The 20,828-nt window shown below is 41.4% G+C and overlaps 5 protein-coding genes across 5 annotated transcripts in view; 3 read left to right on the forward strand and 2 right to left on the reverse strand.

The window, feature by feature from the left end:
- Positions 1-12,245, reverse strand: part of LOC306818676 (cholecystokinin receptor-like) — a 45,594-nt gene extending 33,349 nt beyond the window's left edge. The window contains exon 1 of the mRNA XM_079336370.1: positions 12,160-12,245. The gene's annotated coding sequence lies outside the window, so the exon portion shown is untranslated. The remainder of the gene's footprint in view (positions 1-12,159) is intronic.
- LOC306818678 (carboxypeptidase O-like) lies at positions 3,825-7,569 on the forward strand. The gene is made up of 9 exons (XM_079336374.1): positions 3,825-4,104; positions 4,649-4,688; positions 4,779-4,880; positions 4,997-5,101; positions 5,179-5,295; positions 5,560-5,653; positions 6,002-6,204; positions 6,483-6,567; positions 7,024-7,569. The coding sequence occupies exons 1-9, from the start codon at positions 4,043-4,045 to the stop codon at positions 7,287-7,289; spliced, it is 1,074 nt and encodes a 357-aa protein (XP_079192500.1). The 5' UTR covers positions 3,825-4,042; the 3' UTR covers positions 7,290-7,569.
- On the forward strand, positions 8,880-11,891 carry LOC306818679 (carboxypeptidase O-like). The gene is made up of 7 exons (XM_079336375.1): positions 8,880-9,313; positions 9,430-9,534; positions 9,612-9,728; positions 9,828-9,921; positions 10,851-11,053; positions 11,302-11,386; positions 11,652-11,891. The coding sequence occupies exons 1-7, from the start codon at positions 9,224-9,226 to the stop codon at positions 11,882-11,884; spliced, it is 927 nt and encodes a 308-aa protein (XP_079192501.1). The 5' UTR covers positions 8,880-9,223; the 3' UTR covers positions 11,885-11,891.
- Positions 11,895-13,413, reverse strand: nudt15 (nudix (nucleoside diphosphate linked moiety X)-type motif 15). The gene is made up of 3 exons (XM_079336376.1): positions 13,088-13,413; positions 12,350-12,546; positions 11,895-12,254 (listed from the first exon to the last, which is right to left on the reverse strand). The coding sequence occupies exons 1-3, from the start codon at positions 13,234-13,236 to the stop codon at positions 12,133-12,135; spliced, it is 468 nt and encodes a 155-aa protein (XP_079192502.1). The 5' UTR covers positions 13,237-13,413; the 3' UTR covers positions 11,895-12,132.
- A 98-nt stretch (positions 13,414-13,511) lies between these two features.
- trim25l (tripartite motif containing 25, like) lies at positions 13,512-20,484 on the forward strand. The gene is made up of 16 exons (XM_079336630.1): positions 13,512-14,807; positions 15,900-15,995; positions 16,153-16,386; positions 16,616-16,775; positions 16,868-16,900; positions 17,007-17,042; positions 17,154-17,198; positions 17,275-17,328; positions 17,420-17,467; positions 17,569-17,631; positions 18,080-18,292; positions 18,368-18,487; positions 18,676-18,711; positions 19,099-19,167; positions 19,309-19,374; positions 19,902-20,484. The coding sequence occupies exons 1-16, from the start codon at positions 14,193-14,195 to the stop codon at positions 20,474-20,476; spliced, it is 2,463 nt and encodes an 820-aa protein (XP_079192756.1). The 5' UTR covers positions 13,512-14,192; the 3' UTR covers positions 20,477-20,484.
- Positions 20,485-20,828: the final 344 nt, after the last annotated feature.

Here is a 20,828-nt window from a genome sequence, read left to right on the forward strand (position 1 = left end):
ATTATCCATCTCAAAAGGAACTTAACATGAATAAATAAGAATGAAGCAATAAATATTCAAACTTGGTGCTATGAAATTGCAATTACTGCTTAAAATTTAAGGTAAACGTGTCAAGTCTGTAGACACAGAAGTTATGTACCTTTATCTTCCTAATATATGTAAGTGATGGACAAGTAGTTATAACATGTTATTTTTAAAGGGGACATATTATCCCCATTTTTCACCTTTTTAAACAGTCACCTGTGATCTAAATGAAACATCTGTTCTGTGTTTTGGTCCAAATATAACATGAATCAAGCAGCAGAGGAGGTTTGTGACGCTGTAGAAACCAGCTCTCTCTGAACGCTCTGTTTTGGTGTGTGTCTCTTTAAATGAAATGACCCCGCCCCCTGAGTTTTCCCCCATAGACATCACTCCTCGTGTAGTGAGAATAAAAATGGTTGACTTGGGCAAAAATATTACTCTAGGCTGAAGGTGGAGTCCATGGGTGGAGATACCAGGGGAGGGGGAGGGGGAGGGGGGAGAATTTTCCTAAACAAAATCCAACTTGTGATGTCACAAACTGAGAACATTTGAAACGTAGCATTTTTCTCTGTGTGGTAAGACATAAGCAGACCACAAACAAAGGACTGGATGGATTTGTTTCAAATTGTGTGGGTAGAGAGACACTCAACTTACCCAAATAAATGTTCAAAAACATTTTTCCCAATGTCCCCTTTAACATCATTGCTTATCAACTTCATTACAATTATCATTTGCTCAGTTATTTCAAGAAGGACCAGGATAAGTTGTATGCGCAGCTGCACTGAACACATTTGGTGCTGCAGACTGACTGCCATGCGTAATGTGAGCACAATTTGCCTTTTCGTCCTTTACGCCCTCTTATCACCCACTTGTCTCCTGCAACACCAACTTGTCTGCTTCACAAGGTTTTTTTACATGCTTTGTGCAGCGAATCAGGCTCCCGCCACGGGCAATGAATGAGTGTGAAATGTCTCTCCACTCAGAGTGCGTGCAGCGGGGCGGATCCATCATTCAGAGATAAGACATGGCCTATTAATTCCACACAAACTGCACAGTCCTTCGAAGAAACTGTGAAAATGATCATTTGTTAGTCTTAAAATAATACACTTGCAACGTTGCATTTTTTAACACCGGTTTGAATGGATCACACGTCGCATGCTTCACTTCCATTTACAACGGGACACAGGCTTCTGTTTTTAACCTTTAAATGAACAGAAACTTTATATTACTAATGGCCGTATCGTACGCAAACAGGGCAGGTAGAAGTACATCAATGCATCGTCAGCATTTGTCTTGCATTGGATTTTTACACATCATTATTTTTTGGTTGGATTCAGACAAGATAATGGTTCAAAATCAGTTGTACACTTGCTTTTTTAAACTTGAAGCAACTTCCGCTCACCATAATTGACTTCGAGCACTTTAAACTACATCACCTTATTTACATGTATGCTAGACTATTCTAACCACTAGAGGTCACCACATAACTACAATAAGAATGGCTCATAAAAGGCGAGTGAAGATGTGTAAATATGGGACCTGTTTCCATAGTAATAAAGCTATGAGGTGCAAACACATTTAAAACAACAAGATGTGAAGGCTGGTGTGCGAAGCCATAACGCACTTCATCTGCCAAAGTTACAAACTACAGTCAAGGGTTAGGCAGACATGGGAGATACTCCAGTCTACCTGTTGTGAGTTATTGTGCTATTAATGAATCTTTGAAACTTCTAATCTACGGTGGGAAAGTTACACATTGTTGCTTCGATGACAAACAAGGTCCCTCTCGTGTCCTTGTGTCACCAGCTGAAACTCCACCGTCCTGTAAGAACCCGAAGGCCCCTGAGGAATGTATCCAACAAAAACCCTGGCAGTAACCCTCCGCTTTGCAGTCTGTCCAGATGTTGACACAGCTTTTCATCACGCCACGCACTCTCCATGTCACCTGCACCTCGTGAAACAAAGGGTCAGCGCTCCAATGACCTGCAGGAGTCAACATCACATGTTAATGAGAGACAGTTTGCTCGTCTATAATTGAAAAATGCTGCTCCAGTCTTAAGGTAAAATAATTTACCTCAGCAGTGCATGGAGCTTAAATCAAACTTGAGTAAGTTTTCTGTGGCGTGTAGGTTATATTGTGCTGAGCGCGCACACAGATAGTTTTTAAGATGTTGTAAGCTTGTGTCTAAGTGCAACACGGCGGCCTGTCCCTCTCATCCAAAAGCATTAGTCCTTTCATCTATCACAATGAAGAAATAGCCTGTGATGCAGCTGCACACATTATGCACACAGGGCAGAAGCAGAGACAGGTCTTGTCTTTGTATCTTATGAGCAGCTAATAAGTAGACATGATGCACGTGTCAGCAAAGGACCAGGAACAAAGACTTGAGGTGCTGAGGCTTCGTGAGCGTGAACTGTCACGGTGTGACCGCAGAGAGGAAAACACTGCTGAGCTAATTAATCTCAGTGGGCAAAGACGTTGAATTCAAACTGTTGACATAAATGTGAACAAGTCCCAGATGCAAGACTTTTATAGTTAAGAGTAAAATACTAATTTACAACACTCCTGAACAAGAAGTAAAAATAAAAAGAAATTTGTGACATGATTCACTCCCATTAATGGATTTATTTATTTTTGTCATCTTATGCCCCGTTCATCCATTTCTGGTTATACTATTTCTTTACAGGTTTCTTTAAAGCAAGCACTCTACTGACATCTGCTGGTCAGATATTAAATGAAAGATTTCTTTTATTATCTGTACACTGTGATGGAGGCATATTAAATCACTCTTTTAAACTGACAAAATGTTGAAGTTGAATGAAAAGCCTGAGATATTTGCAGTGTTACAGCACTTATTTAGTAAAGTGTTTTGTGTGTGAGATGTTTTAACGTCTACAAACAGTCAACAGTACAAGACAACTTAATGCAAATGACTCAGCATGGTAATAAAACGATCACTTTGGGTGACCGTAGGATTTATTGTTGTGCCAAGTCAGACTCATTATAATCAATTATTAAAGTTAGAATTGTTGAAGTCAATTAATCGCAGCATTTTTTCAACACTGACTTCCTTTTCTCTTTGCTGTTATCTATCATCTTAAAGTATGGACGACTGGAGAATATTCTGTGTAAAGTAATATTTTAGGAACTAATATGAGAAGTATAAGATTTCTTGTTTAGAATAATGTAAATCAAAGCGTCTATGAAATCTGTTACACAGAAATTACAAACAACTGACATGTCCAAAGAAAGATTTTTAACCTTTTAAAGTTTTTGAACTTTTGTTGACTGGCCCTTCGATCCAATCAGTCTTAGACGCCCAGATAGCATGCAATAATTATCATTATCATTATTTGGTCAAGGATGATTGAGAAAAATTTGAAATCAAAGTTCAACTAAACATTGTAAACATTTTTTAAAAATTAGCATACTTAAAAAAAAAATGCTATCTCAGTCCTTTGGTCCAAAGATTACAGGTGCACAACCTGCATTTATGAACCAGCACATGTGGAACTTTGCTCGCTGTCAAGGCGCACTGTTTACTCTCATGTCAGTGTGCAAGCTTATCTAATCAATATTCACATGATTAAAACATGTTCTTTTCAGCTGCTAGGCTAGGCTAGGCATAATGAGACAGGACTTAGACGGATGGACAGATTTCCTCGGAATTTCTCCACTTTTTTTAGAGTTGGAGTCAAAGCCGCTCGCTTAACATTCAAAGGTGTGTTGTAAATGAGAAAACAATGAGCTTGACTGATAATACTGACGATGTAAAAGACAAATGGTCAGACCAGATGGGAAGTGGAAAGAGCAGACAACAGTTGTAAAGGAAAAATAAATCTGACACAATCTGTAAAACATTAACCAACACCGTGATAAGGTGTGCACCAACAAGTCAGTGACGAAGGAAAACGTGTCTCTTTATCTGATGGATGTCTTTAATAAAGGCTTGTGACTTTCTGAAGTAGCTGTAAGCTGTGAAGACGCACACAAGGACCGTACTCTAAAAAAGTGAGGATGATTACGGCGCTGAGCTTTGTAGCATTGCTGTCAGTGGTTGGAGCAGCCGCTGTGGAGAGGTGAGTTTGTTTCATGTCTTACTGGTGGCTTTTGTCAAAAATTGCTAACAATAAAGAAACACTTTAAGGTCTCTTTATGACCTACAAAAGCAAACAAGCTGATCAGCATGAATAAAAACTATTCTTACAATGGGATTTTAAATGCCTGAGACGACTGCCACAGGGTAGGAAGCTAGAGGATCGCTGCAAGAACCACCATTTTTTAATTTTCCATATCAAAGAGTATTGATGAGTATTATACATTTTACTAAAAAAAAAAAAAAATGAGCGTGAGAAAATCACAAAATCTCCAAACAATTGGAGGTACCACTTTGTCCAAAGGGGGGCGCCAAAATCGCCGCAGACGAAAAGTTAACGCGACTGGAATTATGGGAATTAGATTTGGATTTTAAACTCAAACTTCAAAAATCCATCTATCCACAACATTCAATAGATTTGAAATGTGCTTTAAACTACTGTGTCCTCCAGGTCAGGGTTTTTTGGCAAAGAGGAATGTTTTTTGCTCAGCATGTCATGCGTCTGACGTTTTTTGGTTCTGTTACAGAGCGGAGCATGACTACTTTAAATACCATCCCATGGCAGAGGTGAGGAAGCCTGTTCGCTGTTCTCAAACACTTTACTTCGACACGACGCAACATAACTTCTGAGGTCTAAAAAAATGCAACTCCTTACAGATCACTGACTGGATGACTCAGATTGCGAAAGATTATCCTGAAATTGTGACCATCATGGAGTACGGAAAAACCTACGAGAAGAGGACTATCAGCCTGATGAAGGTGAACCTCTCTTTTTAAAGTTAGCACATCCCAAAAGGATTCTTCAGTATTGTTATTGTGGGTGCTTTCATGTTATATCGAAGCCTAAAAAGATTCGATTTAAACACGTCTACCAGATTGGCGTTGATACAGGAGAAAAGAAGAAAGCCATCTGGATGGACTGTGGTATTCACGCCAGGGAATGGATCGCCCCAGCCTTCTGTCAGTACTTCGTCAAACAGGTAGGAGACGTGGGAGCTGTTCAAAAACACTTTCACTGGTCGACACATTTTAACTCCATCATATACGTCCTGACCAGATCCTGGATGCATCCAAGAAAGACCCAAAAATGGAGGAGATGATGAAGAACGTGGACTTCTACGTCACCCCTGTTCTGAACGTGGACGGCTACATCTACTCCTGGTTAAACCAATCAGTCAGTGCTGGGATTTAAGAAGATATTATTTTTCTCGGTTTCTGATTGGTGGCTAGAAGAGACACAGATCCATAGGAAATGCAATATTATGAAGTAATGCAATCAAGGTTCAAATAAGCTAAGTGAATCGATTGGTTTCCGATGTTCAACATGGCCGCAGTCAAAGTCAGCATTTAAGTAAACATCGTAACAGCCCTTTTATTTTTTACTAAATTGATAAAAGTTGATGTAACAAACACTGACTGAAAACTTTGCACTGTTCAGACTCGATTGTGGAGGAAGAACAGGTCTCCAGGACCAGTCAGCTGTGGATGTTACGGCACCGATCTCAACCGCAACTTTGACGCCAACTGGGGAAGTGAGTCTTACTGCGATTTCATTTGAAGACATGATCAAAATCTACGGAAAAAAAGACTAATGTTTTCTGAAGCTTAGCGAGCGTTTATGTTGGACTTAAGATTGTCAGCTGCCTATAAAATATTTTTTCTAATGAATGCTAGGTGTTTTGCTGCCACATGTTTACAAGCTCACCCGTTGTGTTCACAGCTCATTTCTGCTTCCCCCAAGTGGCCAAAAACAATTACTGCAGCTCTTAACATAAACCTGCTAAAAAAAATGATATGGAATTTTCTTGAGTTATTTTTAAGATTCTCACGTATTAATTTACATTATGTTAAATATGTTTATGTCGTATCTGCATTTACAGCAATCGGAGTATCAAAAAATTGCTGCGACCAGACTTACTGCGGCAGCCAAGCTTTGTCTGAGCCCGAGGCCCAGGCCGTCACTTATTTTGTAGGAACCCGGAAGGAAGACTTCCTGTGTTTCCTCACCATCCACTCCTACGGCCAGCTGCTTTTGGTTCCTTACGGCCACCCCGACTTCACCGCCAGCAACTACAAAGAGCTGGTATCTACAGTGATGACACAGTGATGCATGCTCAGCGCTTACACACACAAGAGAAACTACACTAGACGGGTTATAAAAATTAAAATTAAAATTAAAAAAGTAAAATAAGAACTGTGATCGGAAGGAAAAATCTGATTCTTGTAAACATTTATAAATTAATTTCCCTGAATTGAGTTTTAATGGCGCATTGAAAAAAATACATGAGCTTCTTCTGAAGCCTGAAATGTCATACTGGAAAGGTCTGTTAATGTACTTAAAGTCATTGTCTTGATCCTCAGATGGAGGTGGGTTTGGCTGCAGCAGACGCCATCAGGAAGGTCCACGGGATGAACTACACCGTCGGAACCTCACCAGATGTATTGTGTAAGCACTCACAGCACATCTGGTCAATGAGTCACTCGCTAGCAGCAGGGTTTTTACTGAAATACTTTAGTTTAAGAAATGGCTAATTGGAGGCACCAACATTTGGATGATGCTACGAAGATGCTATTATCTAAGACGGTGAAAGAATCAAAGTTGATGTAATTGTATGTATTCACGTTATATATCTTTTTAGGCTTCTATATAACATGAAAGCACATTATATTTTTGTGTACAGTGGGCTCACTGGTTGTATTATATACACACCATTTAATATTTTCTGCTGCATTCACATATCTGCTTACCCCAACTTCATGTGAACATTTTATTATCTTATTTAAAAGGAAACAAAATACATGGTTTATATGATTCAACCAGAAGTGTAAGAGCCTCTTCCGAAGCTGAGTACGTTGAAACGGTCACACGATACAGTAACATCGCTTTTTTTTCTTCCTGCAGACCCAAACTCTGGTTCCTCCAGAGACTGGTCTCGGATGCAGGGGATCCCCTACGCCTTCACCTTTGAGCTGAGAGATAACGGGATGTACGGCTTCGAACTCCCAGAAGATCAGATCAAGCCGGCCTGCGAGGAGGCCTACGAGGGAGCCCTGCACATTATCACCTACGCCCACGACAAGACCTTTAACAGTGCTGTGGTGACCACTGCTGCCACCCTGTGGACATTACTGTTAGCCGCTGGCGTCACCAGCACCAACCTCATGTGAGGGGAATCTGACCAAACCTTTAAGTTTCAGTCATGTTGAATACATGACACCAGTATTTAGCTAATATGATTTAAGTAGGTTTCAAAAAGAGTTCCATTTCTTTAGATATTGGGCGTGTAAGGTGTTCACATTTAAGGTGGAGTTTTTGTGTTGATAAATGTCGCTAATTATTGTATTCATGTATTTCATTACGAAAAATATTCAGATTTTGTATAAATTATCACTAAACTGTTGTAAGAAATATTTTTTTAACTGTAAATAAATGTCATTTAACAACTGGTGCATTAGTCTTTTTTTTTTAAAGCAAAGACAACAGAATATTTAATTTATTGTCCAAAAAAAGAACCGTAAATTTTAATATTCTAAATATTTGAGCACATTTGTTTGTCCTAATATGGGAAGCACAACATTTCAATTGCATTTAATTTTTTATATAATTTTCTTGAAACTCAAAGAGTACAACCCTTAAAATCGACGTCATGCGACCCTAAAGTAGAAGATTTAACTGCATAAATAATAAAGGGAAAAATAACAGTGGTAAAATGTTGTCAACAATCCTCTGGTGTAAAACGAGAGGTTGAGTTTTGATGAGTTGGTTCATGGAAAGAAAACAAAATGCTGAACAACGTGCTGGCATGTTAAAACTGGGGAGTCAGCATAGACTTTAAATAAAGCAATAAAGACAAGAGCTATATAGACCCAATTTTGTTTTTGAACCCGGCTGCAAACACTTCCTGGTCTTCTACAGTCGGCCTCAGATGGACACTTGAAAAAAGATGAAGTTCAACTGAACGATTATACTTTATAACCCCAGCGAGGGGGAGCAAAATGATTATTACTTGTTTCTTACATGTTGGATCTCGATGTATGTACAAGCAGTATCGCAGACACACACTAGCCGGGGCTGTAGCCAAACACCGGCTAAAGGTCCTGTCATTGGGCTCCTGTCAATGAAGATGAGGTTGTATGTTGGCTGTGTCAGCTTTTATCAACTGGTGCATTAAGTAACAAGATTCAGCACAGACGTGGATGTTGATGTGCAAGGATCCCCTGTTTAAACTTGTCCAACTTTCTGAGTTTTCTGAACCTTGAGTTGTCGGTCAATCTGAATTTAAAATTTGAGTTTCGTTTGGCTTTGAGATGAGTTTTCTGGGAACATCCCTCGCAGTGATCCTTTACAAAGCCCTTAAAGATTTCTTGACTGGACCGATAAAAGGGAATTGAAAAAAAGGGCAGATAACAGCCATCAAGAGTAGTCAATGTGTAATTTTATGGCCTGACACGTGAACGAGATTATCTGCACAAATTCTGTAGAACAATGGTCAATCACTGGCTGTTCATATTCTATTTTAAAGTACAGAGTAATAAAGGCTCTCAGCTTAGATTAAACATTAGCACACACGTTGATATGGTACTGACTAGTCTGTGACGTAGGCTAAGGCGTGTCTTTAATGAAGGCTCGTAACATCCTGAAGGCACCGTCAGCTGCAAACACAGACTGTACTTTTAAGAAGTGGCGATGCTTGACGCTGTAGGACTGAGCTTTGTGGCGTTGCTGTCAGCGGTCGGAGCAGCCACAGTGGAGAGGTAAGTGTGTCCTGTACACTCTCCTCTGTGATCTAAACTCGTCTGCAGCTCTCAATTTAGTTGCAGAAATGTTTTTTGTCAAGAGAGGCAACGATCACTATTTTGTGCAGGAAGAGGGTTTGTTGTTGTTTTGTTTTTTTTGGGGGGGGGGGGGGGGACGACTTAAACTAGATACAAAAACTTCTTCTCTTGTCTCGTGTTTTCTTTGACAGAGCGGAGTATGACTACTTCAGATATCATCCCATGGCAGAGGTCAGCAAGCTCTAATCATAGTTCAAAAAGTGCTCTTCTGATACACACAAATTATCACGTCTAAAGAATGCAACTCCTTACAGATCACTGACTGGATGACTCAGATTGCGAAAGATTATCCTGAAATTGTGACCATCATGGAGTACGGAAAAACCTACGAGAAGAGGACTATCAGCCTGATGAAGGTGAACCTCTCTTTTTAAAGTTAGCACATCCCAAAAGGATTCTTCAGTATTGTTATTGTGGGTGCTTTCATGTTATATCGAAGCCTAAAAAGATTCGATTTAAACACGTCTACCAGATTGGCGTTGATACAGGAGAAAAGAAGAAAGCCATCTGGATGGACTGTGGTATTCACGCCAGGGAATGGATCGCCCCAGCCTTCTGTCAGTACTTCGTCAAACAGGTAGGAGACGTGGGAGCTGTTCAAAAACACTTTCACTGGTCGACACATTTTAACTCCATCATATACGTCCTGACCAGATCCTGGATGCATCCAAGAAAGACCCAAAAATGGAGGAGATGATGAAGAACATGGACTTCTACGTCACCCCTGTTCTGAACGTGGACGGCTACATCTACTCCTGGTTAAACCAATCAGTCAGTGCTGGGATTTCAATATTTCATCATCATCATTTCTTCATTGATATTTTAAAAAAGCCAACCATATTCATGAACTGACGGTTATGACCTGTTCAGACTCGACTGTGGAGGAAGAACAGGTCTCCAGGACCCGCCGGCTGTGGATGTTACGGCACCGATCTCAACCGCAACTTTGACGCCAACTGGGGAAGTGAGTCTTACTGCGATTTTCCATCTTCATATGTGTACATGTTTTATTACCATTTATGGCTTTTCCATTCTTAATGTTCAGCAAATTAGATTAGGTTAGATTAAACAAGAGGAACAACAGGGTTTGTTTTAGCTGTTGGGTGGGCTGCACCTGTAGACTATCAGCTTACTGTACATACAAGAGTGAAAAGGGAAAGTAAGGACAAGAGCTAGTAAAATAAAAAGGCACTTAAAGAGGGTCAATGTACAGAAGTTATCATCCTCCAACCATCAGCACTGTACCGCATGTCCTTCCACACTCTCTCATCCTTGTGTCGAACTCTGTCCAGTGTGCTCTTCAACCAAAAAAAGCCCAAAAATTATCTTCAAGCGTCACATAAAAAAAGGTTAAAAATGAATGCTAATATTCTTTTTTGCTAGTTGCAACTGTCTGCTGACATGTTCACCAGTTAGCTAAATACTGGTGTCATGTTCACCAGTTAACTGTTGACATATCATTAATGCTACACACCGTGTGTGACTCATCTGATCTTAACTGTACATAGTGTTTATGCTGGTATTATTCAATTAATTATTGTGATAATTGTATTTTTTTTCTTTGATGTTAAACTCTATGCTGTTTTTGCTCTTGACGCTGTTTATATTTTTCTGTTTCCTGTTTTTGAGCTGCTGTAACAACTACATTTCCCCCATAGTGGGATCAATAAAGTTGATCCTTTTCTTCGAGCTTACAGCTCGTTTCTGCTGCCCCCCAGTGGCCAAGAATAATAATCACCTAATGCCACTCTAAGCATAATTGTCCTAAAATGAATCACTATGAGGATTTCTTTATAAGTTGTTGGTGAAGCTGAGTTTGGGAGGAAGGTGTCTGTAATTCATTTATTTCAAGTTATGATCATTCACATTGATTGGCCATATCTGCATTTACAGCTGTGGGAGTGTCACACGACTGCTGCGACATCTTGTACTGCGGCAGCCAAAGCCTCTCTGAGCCCGAGGCCCAGGCCGTCACTTATTTCGTTGGGACCCGGAAGGAAGACTTCCTGGTTTTCCTCAACATCCACTCGTACGGCCAGCAGCTGCTGTTTCCATATGGACACCCCAACTTCACCGCCGACAACGACAAAGAGCTGGTACCTACTTCTACTGACACAGTGATGCATACTGACACACTTCTGAGAACAAACATGAACGTACAAAAAATTAAGACGTTATAGGAAGATGTGTTTTTAAATAGAACTGAGAAAATATGGATTTGTGGCATCAAGATCACTCCACATCTGATCCATTGTATTGTTGTTGTTTTTTCACACTGCCTAAAATGCAATATTAAAAGAACCTCCCTAATTGTATGACTCAAAGCTTTTGTCTTGATCCTCAGATGGAGGTGGGTGTGGCCGCAGCAGACGCCATCAGGAAGGTCCACGGGATGACCTACACACCTGGAGCCACGGCAGATGTTTTGTGTAAGTCCTTCAGCGCACATCTGCAGCGAGCAGCACAGCAAACCGACAGTTTTAAAATATCTCAAATCTTTGATCACTGGAACGAGGGAGCCTGGTTACCTCTTTGCTTTTCCTCTCCAGCTCGTTTTCTAAATGTGCGGCATTTTAACTTGAATATGAATTAGATGTGAAAGGATTACTCTACAAATTCAAAAGTCTCTTTATAAGCTCTGTTTGTAGAAATGTGTTTAATAGATGGAGTATCAATTCTTTTTTCTTCCTACAGATGCGATGTCTGGTTCTTCTATAGACTGGGCTCGGATGCAGGGGATCCCCTACGCCTTCATCTTTGAGCTGAGAGATAACGGGGCGTACGGCTTCGAACTCCCAGAAGATCAGATCAAGCCGACCTGCGAGGAGGCCTACGAGGGAGCCCTGCACATTATCACCTACGCCCACGACAAGACCTTTAACAGTGCTGTAGTGACCACTGCTGCCACCAGCACCGACCTCATGTGAGGGGGAAAAACAATACGGCACATGGGAAGAAGCTGATCACATTCTGAAGGCTTTATATTCCAGTCACTGTCTATATGGAAATGTGAAACCTCGACATTAAACACGAGTTCCAGATGTTGTGTTTAATCCTTATTGGGTTGGAAAAAAGGCGAAATATAAAGAATTCACAAATAGGAGGTTGAGTATGGAAGAGGTGTGTCTGCTTTATCCTCTGAGCATTGATCGACCCCCAGTGTCATTTTGCAGTTTCAGTGTTGAGTTTCAGTGTTTTTTACTTTGAACGGCTGGAAGCCTTGAAGTCTCAGCCCGGCTAGCGGCAAAAAGAGCTGCTCCTCCGGAGGAAACTGGTCCCACCGTGTCCATGTCCAACCTGAGGGGCAGAGAAAAACCACACCTTCTTTATTGTTTCCGTCTGATGTGGGTTTTTTTACTTGCGCATTTTTTTTTTCCTTTGACTTTGCGTACCTTCGTTCTTCTCTGGCTCCAGGTTCTCGGGCTCTCCTGACTGCTCCCGGTCCAGTTCCCCTTGCATGATTATGGTGACGTAGTGGTACTGCTCCTCCAGTCTGATGGAGTTCACCACTGACGCAAAGTGGACGTCCACCAAACGCACGCCCGCTTCCTCCAGCACCTCTCTGTGAGCACACTCCTCCCACGTCTCTCTTAATGGTGACAGAGAAATGAGCGTCACATGCAGTGGAAGTCAGATTCAACTTTTCCCCTTGCTTAAAAAGGCAATAGAAAACAAACACAAACTTCTTAACTAGCTGGCGATTTACTTTAAAAGTGAACACATGTTAGTGAATGGGGGAGACGTTTTTTAGTTGCCAGTGTAATTGACAAAATGTGCATTTCATACTGTGCTGACACTTTTGGTGACCCAAAAAAACAAACTGAGGAACATTTGGTGTCTATGTATTTTATTTTTTGCTGTAGTATTTAAAACATGCATATTTTCTGTGGCATAGAAGGACACATGAGCATGATTAAAGCATGTCAAGATCTTTTTATAACATTGCAGCCTCATTTGTATCTGTACAACACAAACACATCACAGTGCATGGACACAATGGTTTGTTATAATATAAAATGAAAGCCGTTTTTTTTAATGAAGGGATTTTTTTAGACATTCAAAACCAAACGTAGTTTTTATTGTGAATGAGTTACAGTATGAATGGGTCTGTAAACTGGCTGGTAACATACCCAAACTCCAAGTGTCCACCGGGGAGCTGGTACGTCCCTCTGCCCATCGCGCTTTTCCGTCTTCCCAGGAGAACACAGTCAGGGTGGGCTAAGTCTGTAACCAGCACCCCTACCCCAACTCCTGGACGTTTCACAACTGTATTTGACATATTTTTTTCAACAAAAACACTTCCTAAATTTGACAAAGTGTGCTTAAAAAGCCGCAAACGCGGCGGACCAGCAGGAAGTAGAAGAGCGTGCCCTCCTTTGCACTTCCGCCTTCGCTTTCTAAAACGTCACAGGAGCACATTGTGTTAAAACTGGTATATTTAAATTGGTAGGCTATTGCGGGACCCTCTCGTCAACTGAAACTCTTCAGGTTAAATTATTCAATGATTAGTTCATAAATAATTAGACTAAAAAGCTCCTACTACACCGTGTAGAGGTGCAACAACGCCACCTCGTGTTTAGTAGTCTTAAGTATGATTTCTAGTTAAGGGCCTGCAGTGAATATAATCATTTAGACAGTCTCTCAATGCGATTATAAAAAAAAAGTCTTACTAGAACAAGAGTGTAGGTAGAGGAAAACTGAGTTCATGACTGTTATTTTTTCTGAGAAATAGGGAAAAAAAGGCAATATTGTGGTCTGTGTCTTTGCTAGATTTCTAGATTTGATGATGTGGTTTGTTAGCAGTTCATTTACCCTCCAGAGTTCACAGTCATTGTTCTTCAAGCACATTCTCCTGATGATTCATCTGTACTGTGATGCTGATTGAAGACTTTACATTACACTATGAGCACATTTTCAAAAAAACAATTGATTGGATGTGATTTTTTTTGCAACCGGTTTCATGAAAAAAATAAAATGGTTAGTCCATTCACTCCTTTTCTCTCGTGGCATTAAACAGTTTCCCACCGACACCCGTTTTCCCCGCTAGACCTGCCTGGTGGCTCTGGCCCCACCCTGTTCACCCTCTCCCTGCTCTCACCTGAGAGAGAGACGACAGTTTCCTCCTGCGAGTTCCAGCAGCACCTTCCTCTGGATCTTTCTCTTCTCCACTCCTCTACTTTGGACCATCCCTCCCCACCTTTGGTTTCCTCTCGCTGTCGTCTCTGCAAGGGCCACATGAGTTCGAAGATGTGGACAGAGGAGCAGTTCAACTGCCCTGTTTGTTTGGATCTTCCCAATGATCCAGTCACCATCCCCTGTGGGCACAGCTACTGCATGGCTTGCATCAAGGATTACTGGAGCAAGGATGACCCAAAAGCGATCTACAGCTGCCCCCAATGCCGAAAAACCTTCAGCCCCAAGCCCTCCCTATCCAGGAACACCATGCTGGCTGAGGCTGTGGAGCAGCTTCGCAAAGGGGCCCTCAAAAGTGAAGTGCGTGAGTCGATGCGAAAGGCTTCTTTGGCTCAATCAAAACCCAAGCTCTCCTCTTCCGCGGTCCCATGTGACCTCTGCAAAGGAGAAGAGCGACCGGCGGTCAAGAGCTGCCTGGTGTGTATGAGCTCTTTCTGCCAAGCCCACCTGAAGCCCCACCAGACCAAGAAGAGCCTGAAGCAGCATGAGCTCATCGGACCTACCAGCAACCTAGCTGAGAAGATCTGCACCCAGCACAAATACTTGCAGGAGTTCTACTGTCGCCACTGTAAGATATTTGTCTGCTGGCTGTGTACCAACGACTTTCACAAAGGCCACGAGTGTGTGTCCACCAAGGCTGAACGCTTGGATAAACAGGTAGGCAGGAAGTGATGCTGCCCTGGTTTCTGGTACCACAACAAGGGCATTACCAGTGTATACTGATAAAAGATCCAACGTCATAGCACGTGTTTGGTTTGAGTGATAGGAAAGATACACTTTTCAGCAAGTCACAAATCAAGGCCTTATGTTATTAATTAACAGAAAACGAGGTATAAAAGGATTATACTGTATGCCCATTAAAAGTTTTCCCGTGGGGTCTATTTTTAATCTGATCTTACTGTATGTACATGCTTATAATCAAATCAGACAAGTCTTGGATATTCCCAGTATCCTGGTTAATTTGCAATTGAAAAACCTGTAGAGTGAAATCTGTTTATGATAAAGGCAGAAGAACACAGTTGATATCCTACAAGCTACAATTTCCACTGCAAACATTAGCATTAGCAACTTTACTCTAAAACACTTGAAAATATGTTCAGTTTTACAATTAAGTTTTGGAAAAATCCTTTAGAGTTATTTGTCTACTGATCATGCCACAATATTTGGAAGTTCTGTTTATTTGGCAGGAAATCAGCAGATTAGATTATGTTAGCTAGAAAATGGTTCAATGCTAATGCTAGATCATGTTCAGTGGTAGCTAATTTATGGTGTTCATGGTCTATTCAGTTGCTGAAAAGTTGTCCAAAAGTGGGCTAATGATAAGTTTGTGTCAGACTATTAAGACTTTCAAATCTGATATGACAAGTTGCATGACAAGTTACATAAAGGATAAAACAAGAAACAGGCGCCCAAACCAGTTTCAAACTGAGCTAAAAATAACTGCAATGGATCTTATTAACAAACTAAGTAAAGAGAAAGAATATGAAAAAGACCTCGTGTCGAGTAAGAGACTGAACTGAACCCAAACAGAAGCCATTCATTTAACCGTTCATTGTTCTGTGTGATGGATTTCAGGGTTCGTCCTCTCTTCTTTTGTATCTGACATTGACTCCAGCCAGGTTGAGGACATTCCTTTCCACATTCCTTTCCATTCAAACGCTCCACCCACTGATGTTGTCTTCCCGGTCACATGTACAGCTTTTGTTTATCTGAGAGAGTTTTTGGTTGACGCTATGTCCTCCTTTATAGAAACTGCTGTCAGAGATGCAATCTGAGAATCAACAGAGGCTGAAAGACAGAGAGCAGGAGTTTAAAGACCTGAAGAAGGTGATGGATGTGATGAAGGTTGGTTGACATTTTTGCATTCCTTTTCAATAAAGTTTATGAATTAAATAAAACAAATGTCCTGCATTTATATCAGTTATTTCAGATCTGATCTTGCATGTGTATTTTTGCATACCGGGACATGACCATCAAAATGTCTTTCCACATCCTTGCAAAGAGTTCTACACTCAGGGTACATGGAAACATGGAGCAGGCTCTGTCGGAGCTGCAGCGTTCAGTGGAGCGTCTGCAGGAGCTACTGGAGGAGGTGCTGGATCAGGCCGGCCTGGAGAAGATGGGCCAGGCTCAGGAGGTTTTCGACAGCCTGGAGGCTGAGATCAAGGAGCTGAGGAGGAGGGACACAGAGATGAAGGACCTGGCCCGCTGTGAAGACCACATCTATTACTTACAGGTATTGAAATCCCAGCATGGGCTTTGCTAAAGAGCAGCGGAAATAATTTACATCAATGCAATGTCTGGTGCTTGTGTGTGGGGTCGAGAAGAAAACAGTCAAAAGACAAAGCCAGTGAGAAAAGATGGTGTTACATGCAGTAACTACGTATCACCATAGGGGGCATTGAAGAGAAAAAACAAATATTTCCCTGAAAAGGTCGAAGTAACAAGCAACTTTTTTTCTCTAGACTTGTGATTCCATGTGCAGTCCCCTGGAGTCTGGAGACCTACCTGCTGTGGTTGTCAATCCAGAAGCTTCCTTTGAGCCTGTACTCGACTCCATCTTGGACCTCAGGGAGAAAATTGAGGACATGTGCAACCACGAACTGGGAAAGATCACCAAACAAGGTCTGTGAAATGACACCTCGAATCACTTTTGTACCATCTTTTTTTATTTTATGCTTTTGAGGTCATTTATTATAATTTCTGTTCTCTTCCAGTCAATGACACGACACTGTTCACTTTGAGTGACTGTAAGTTGATAAAAAAAAATTCTCTTTTTAAACATAAGCATGGAAAAGTTTTTACTTTCATTTAATAGTCTTCACTAACTTTTACTCCATTTTTTTTTTTATTTAGCCAACCGCTCAGGAAACAAAGGAGGGATTTTTAAATGTGAGTTATAATTTTTTTGATTTTTAATGTAACTATACAAGAGGACTACAAGGACCATGATTCTAAAACTTCTTATAAAACATTCCTGCTTTCTTTACCGCTTTCCTGCAGTGTTCTCTGGTCTGGGATCTCGCAACACAAACAGCCGTTCTACAGGTACGTTTTGGGTTTTTTTAGATATTAATTTAAACTTTTTGTGAAATAGTGTAATTAAAAATTATTTATTTCACAGCCGCCATACCCAGTTTCTCAGTTGGAGCACGAAGCACTGACAGACGGGGACTTGGTATTGTGCATTATTGTTCATTATTACATTAAACACAATTTTAATATGCAACCCTCACAAAAATAAACATGTTCATTTTTTTAATTTTCAGGTATAGGCCACAAAAGTGCAGATGTAAGGAGTAGAGACTCACCAAGAGGTGAGACTTCTTTGTGAATTGAAACCCGCGCTAAGCTAACTTCTAAACTGAAGTGTCCTTGTCACTGCAGAGGTAAAAATGTGACTTCTTCCTCGTTGCAGAAAGAGGAAATACAAACTCGCCAAGACTTCGAGACAGACAAAGAACAGAGGAAAGAGACTCTGGTAGGTATTCTTTGCTTTGACGAGCTCTGCTTTGCGGCTGCTTCCTCCTGCAAGAACGCTTTCCATGTTACTGTCAACACCTCATATACTGAAAGTCAAGATCAAGAACTGTGTAACGAAGAAGAAGGATTTTTTTAGATGCTCACGTCACAGCTTCTATACGCTGTTATAGAGCTACAGTACGCTTAGCTATTTTGTTGGCGTCTCTTGGTCAGCACTGGAGGGTTCGACCTGCTCTGATGAGAGTTTAGCTTTGCTTTTTGGAACGACGGAATATTTATGTAATAAATATGAAATTAATAAATAAATAATAAAAATCCCCCTGCAATACAGTATGATGTAACTGTCGTTTCAAACTGGGATTTCATACATGCAACTCATTTTGGTGTGCCACATGGTCTGAGTCTGGGTCCTATTGATTGAACATCAAACATGTCGTCTGTTACAGCAAGGGAGAGCAACCACAGACTCAGCCCCAGACCTAGTTCCAGACCGAGCCCCAGCCCCACTCCCAGCCGCCGAGAGTCTCCGTCCCTCTGGAGCAGGTCCAGTCAGAGCCAGGCTGCATCTCATGCACCAACTCCGACCCCAATCCCGGTCAACCGGACTCCTGCCCCGGCTCCAGCTCCAGCTCCGGCAGCTGCAACAGCATCAACTGGAGGTACAACATTCACCGACAGTCAATAAGAACCTTAAAATGTTAGCTGCCACCACCTCATTCTTTCCTTTTCAATAGGATCGGGTTTCAGTCGGATGGCGTCCATCAGCAGTATCTTCCGCTCTCATCGCCGTGGCACCACCCCGGCCACGCCAATCGCACCTGCAAATAACCCGCCGTCTGTCGGAGGAAACCAATGTAAGAGCTGATTCTGTTCTAACCACCTGACTCTTTTCTCCACTTGAGGTAGTTTTAGTATAACAACTGTCTTGGCTCATTTCGAGGATTCATTCAAATGAGGAATTTCTCTCAACCAGAATGAACCTAAATTGCTTGTTATTATACTCAAAGTGTCTAAAGGTGTGTGACTTGTGTTTATTTAACAGGGGGGATGTCTTCTGTGCCGGAAACACCAACAGTTGGTGAGAGAGCTATCTTCATATCATATTTAACAAACACCTTTCGGATAATTTCCACATTAAAGCTCCTGTGAAGAACTTTGATGCCCCCTGATATCAAAGTGTTTTTTTTTTTTTAAATTTGGCCAATAAATGTGTACACATTCTTAAATCCTCCTGCTTCATTTTTACAGTCAAATGTATCCCCCATTGAGAATATTCACCATGAAAAAAAAAAAAAAAAAAAAAAAAGACTATTTCTTCCCGTCTGACACCTTAAAGCCATCAAATATGTGTTGATTACAGTCGGTTTCATAACCAAATAAAAATACTTGCAAAAGCTTGAAGGCCTGTGACTTCAACACAGACATCTGATACTGATGGTTCTAACACTGTTTTCTCCTTTGACAGTAAACACCAGTCTGTTCTTAGACTCACCAAGTCCTGACTCCATGATCCAATCTCCTGTTTTCCCTGCATGTACGTAAACGTTACTTATTATCCTCACTGGTTGTTTATTATGGGCGTCAACGTGATTTTATTTTCTGCTTAAATAAATAAAGTAACTGAATTGAATCGAGCTTTTTATGCATTGAGTGAGATATTGTTTGGTTTTTCCAGTGAGAGAAATCAGCATTAACAGCATCCAGGCGCCGGAGCCAAGGGCCAGAGAGGAGTTTCTACAATGTGAGTCTCCATGTTTATCATTTTACATGTTTATGTTTACATGTCTGCAACAGGGAAAACAATCAGTCACAGTCCACTACACGTTCCTCGTTTACTCCTAAAGACACTGTAAAAAAAGAAAGAAAGGCATCCGTTAACCGTTACCCGAGGAGGTCAGAAATAACATTGAACTTTAAATCCAATCTTATGCTTTCAGGACTTCTTGCATAGTAACTAATTCTTCACCTTGAAAGTTGCAGTTTGACAACAACAACATCGGGTCCCGTTATAACTTTTCTTTGCCAACTAAATTCTAATTGTTTTAATTAAGCTGTTAATTCTGATGACATGCTGGGACGCCACAAGGGAAACCAAAACAGCTGCTGAGCGAGAATAAACTGAGCCATCTCAATCTGCTGATGTGAAGCGTGACCTTAAATTTGTATATTTTAGGCAGGCTTATATTTACTACCTTTATAATTAACTGTAATTTGATTCTTCATTTTAAAACCACTTCACTCATTTTAATTCAACCCTCTCTTTCCTAGACTCTGTGAACTTGACCCTTGACCCCGACACAGCCCACAAACGTCTGGTTCTCTCTGAAGGCGACACAAAAGCTACTCTTCAAGGGGCGGCGCAGCCTTACCTCGACACACCGCGGCGTTTCGACGGCTGGACCCAGGTGATGTGCCCGAGCCCGCTGTACGACCAGCGCTCTTACTGGGAGGTGGAGTGGAGAGGACGGGGCTCCTCCATCGGTGTAGCGTACGGGGCGTTGAGCAGGAAGGGCTCAGATGCAAGATCCGGGCTCGGCTACAACGCCCAGTCCTGGACCATGGAGCTGTCGGACACCTGCTGCTCTGCCATGCACGACAACGAGAAGAAGGACATACCGGTCACCTACTCCCCCCGCCTGGGGATCTACCTGGACCTGTCTGTGGGGACGCTGGCGTTCTACAGCGTGGCGGAAAACATGACACACCTTCACACCTTCCGCGCTAACTTCACCCAGCCGCTTTACGCCGCGTTCGGGGTCGGCAGTGGAGTTGGCGTCGGTCTGGATTTTGCCCTCGGACAGTTCAGCTCCAGCTCTGACAGCATCAAGATCTGTCCGATGTGAAGGTCTACGTCATCGAAATGTTTGTTGGTGGGTCGACCGCTCATGTCCAGATTAAATAAAAATAAAAGGAAATATTGGGAAGATATGTTGTTTTTGTTGTTTTTTATCTTACAGGCATGAGTTGTCCCTAAAAATACTTGTTAGCAAAGTCGTGAAATCAATTTTAATTCGGTCAATTTCTCCAAAGAATTGTCGGCAACATATTCACGTGTTACAATGAGAAAATGTAGCTAAAAGGCTCAGATTATGAGCTTTGAAAAGTTGACACTTAGCGTCTGTGTGTTAGCATACTGATGTTATTGTGAAGTTCAGTGTCTCAACAATCAAAGCTGTAGACTCAGATTTGTTTTGA

The sequence above is a fragment of the Symphodus melops genome, assembly GCF_947650265.1.
Source record: "Symphodus melops genome assembly, chromosome: 23".
Classification (NCBI taxonomy): domain Eukaryota; kingdom Metazoa; phylum Chordata; class Actinopteri; order Labriformes; family Labridae; genus Symphodus; species Symphodus melops.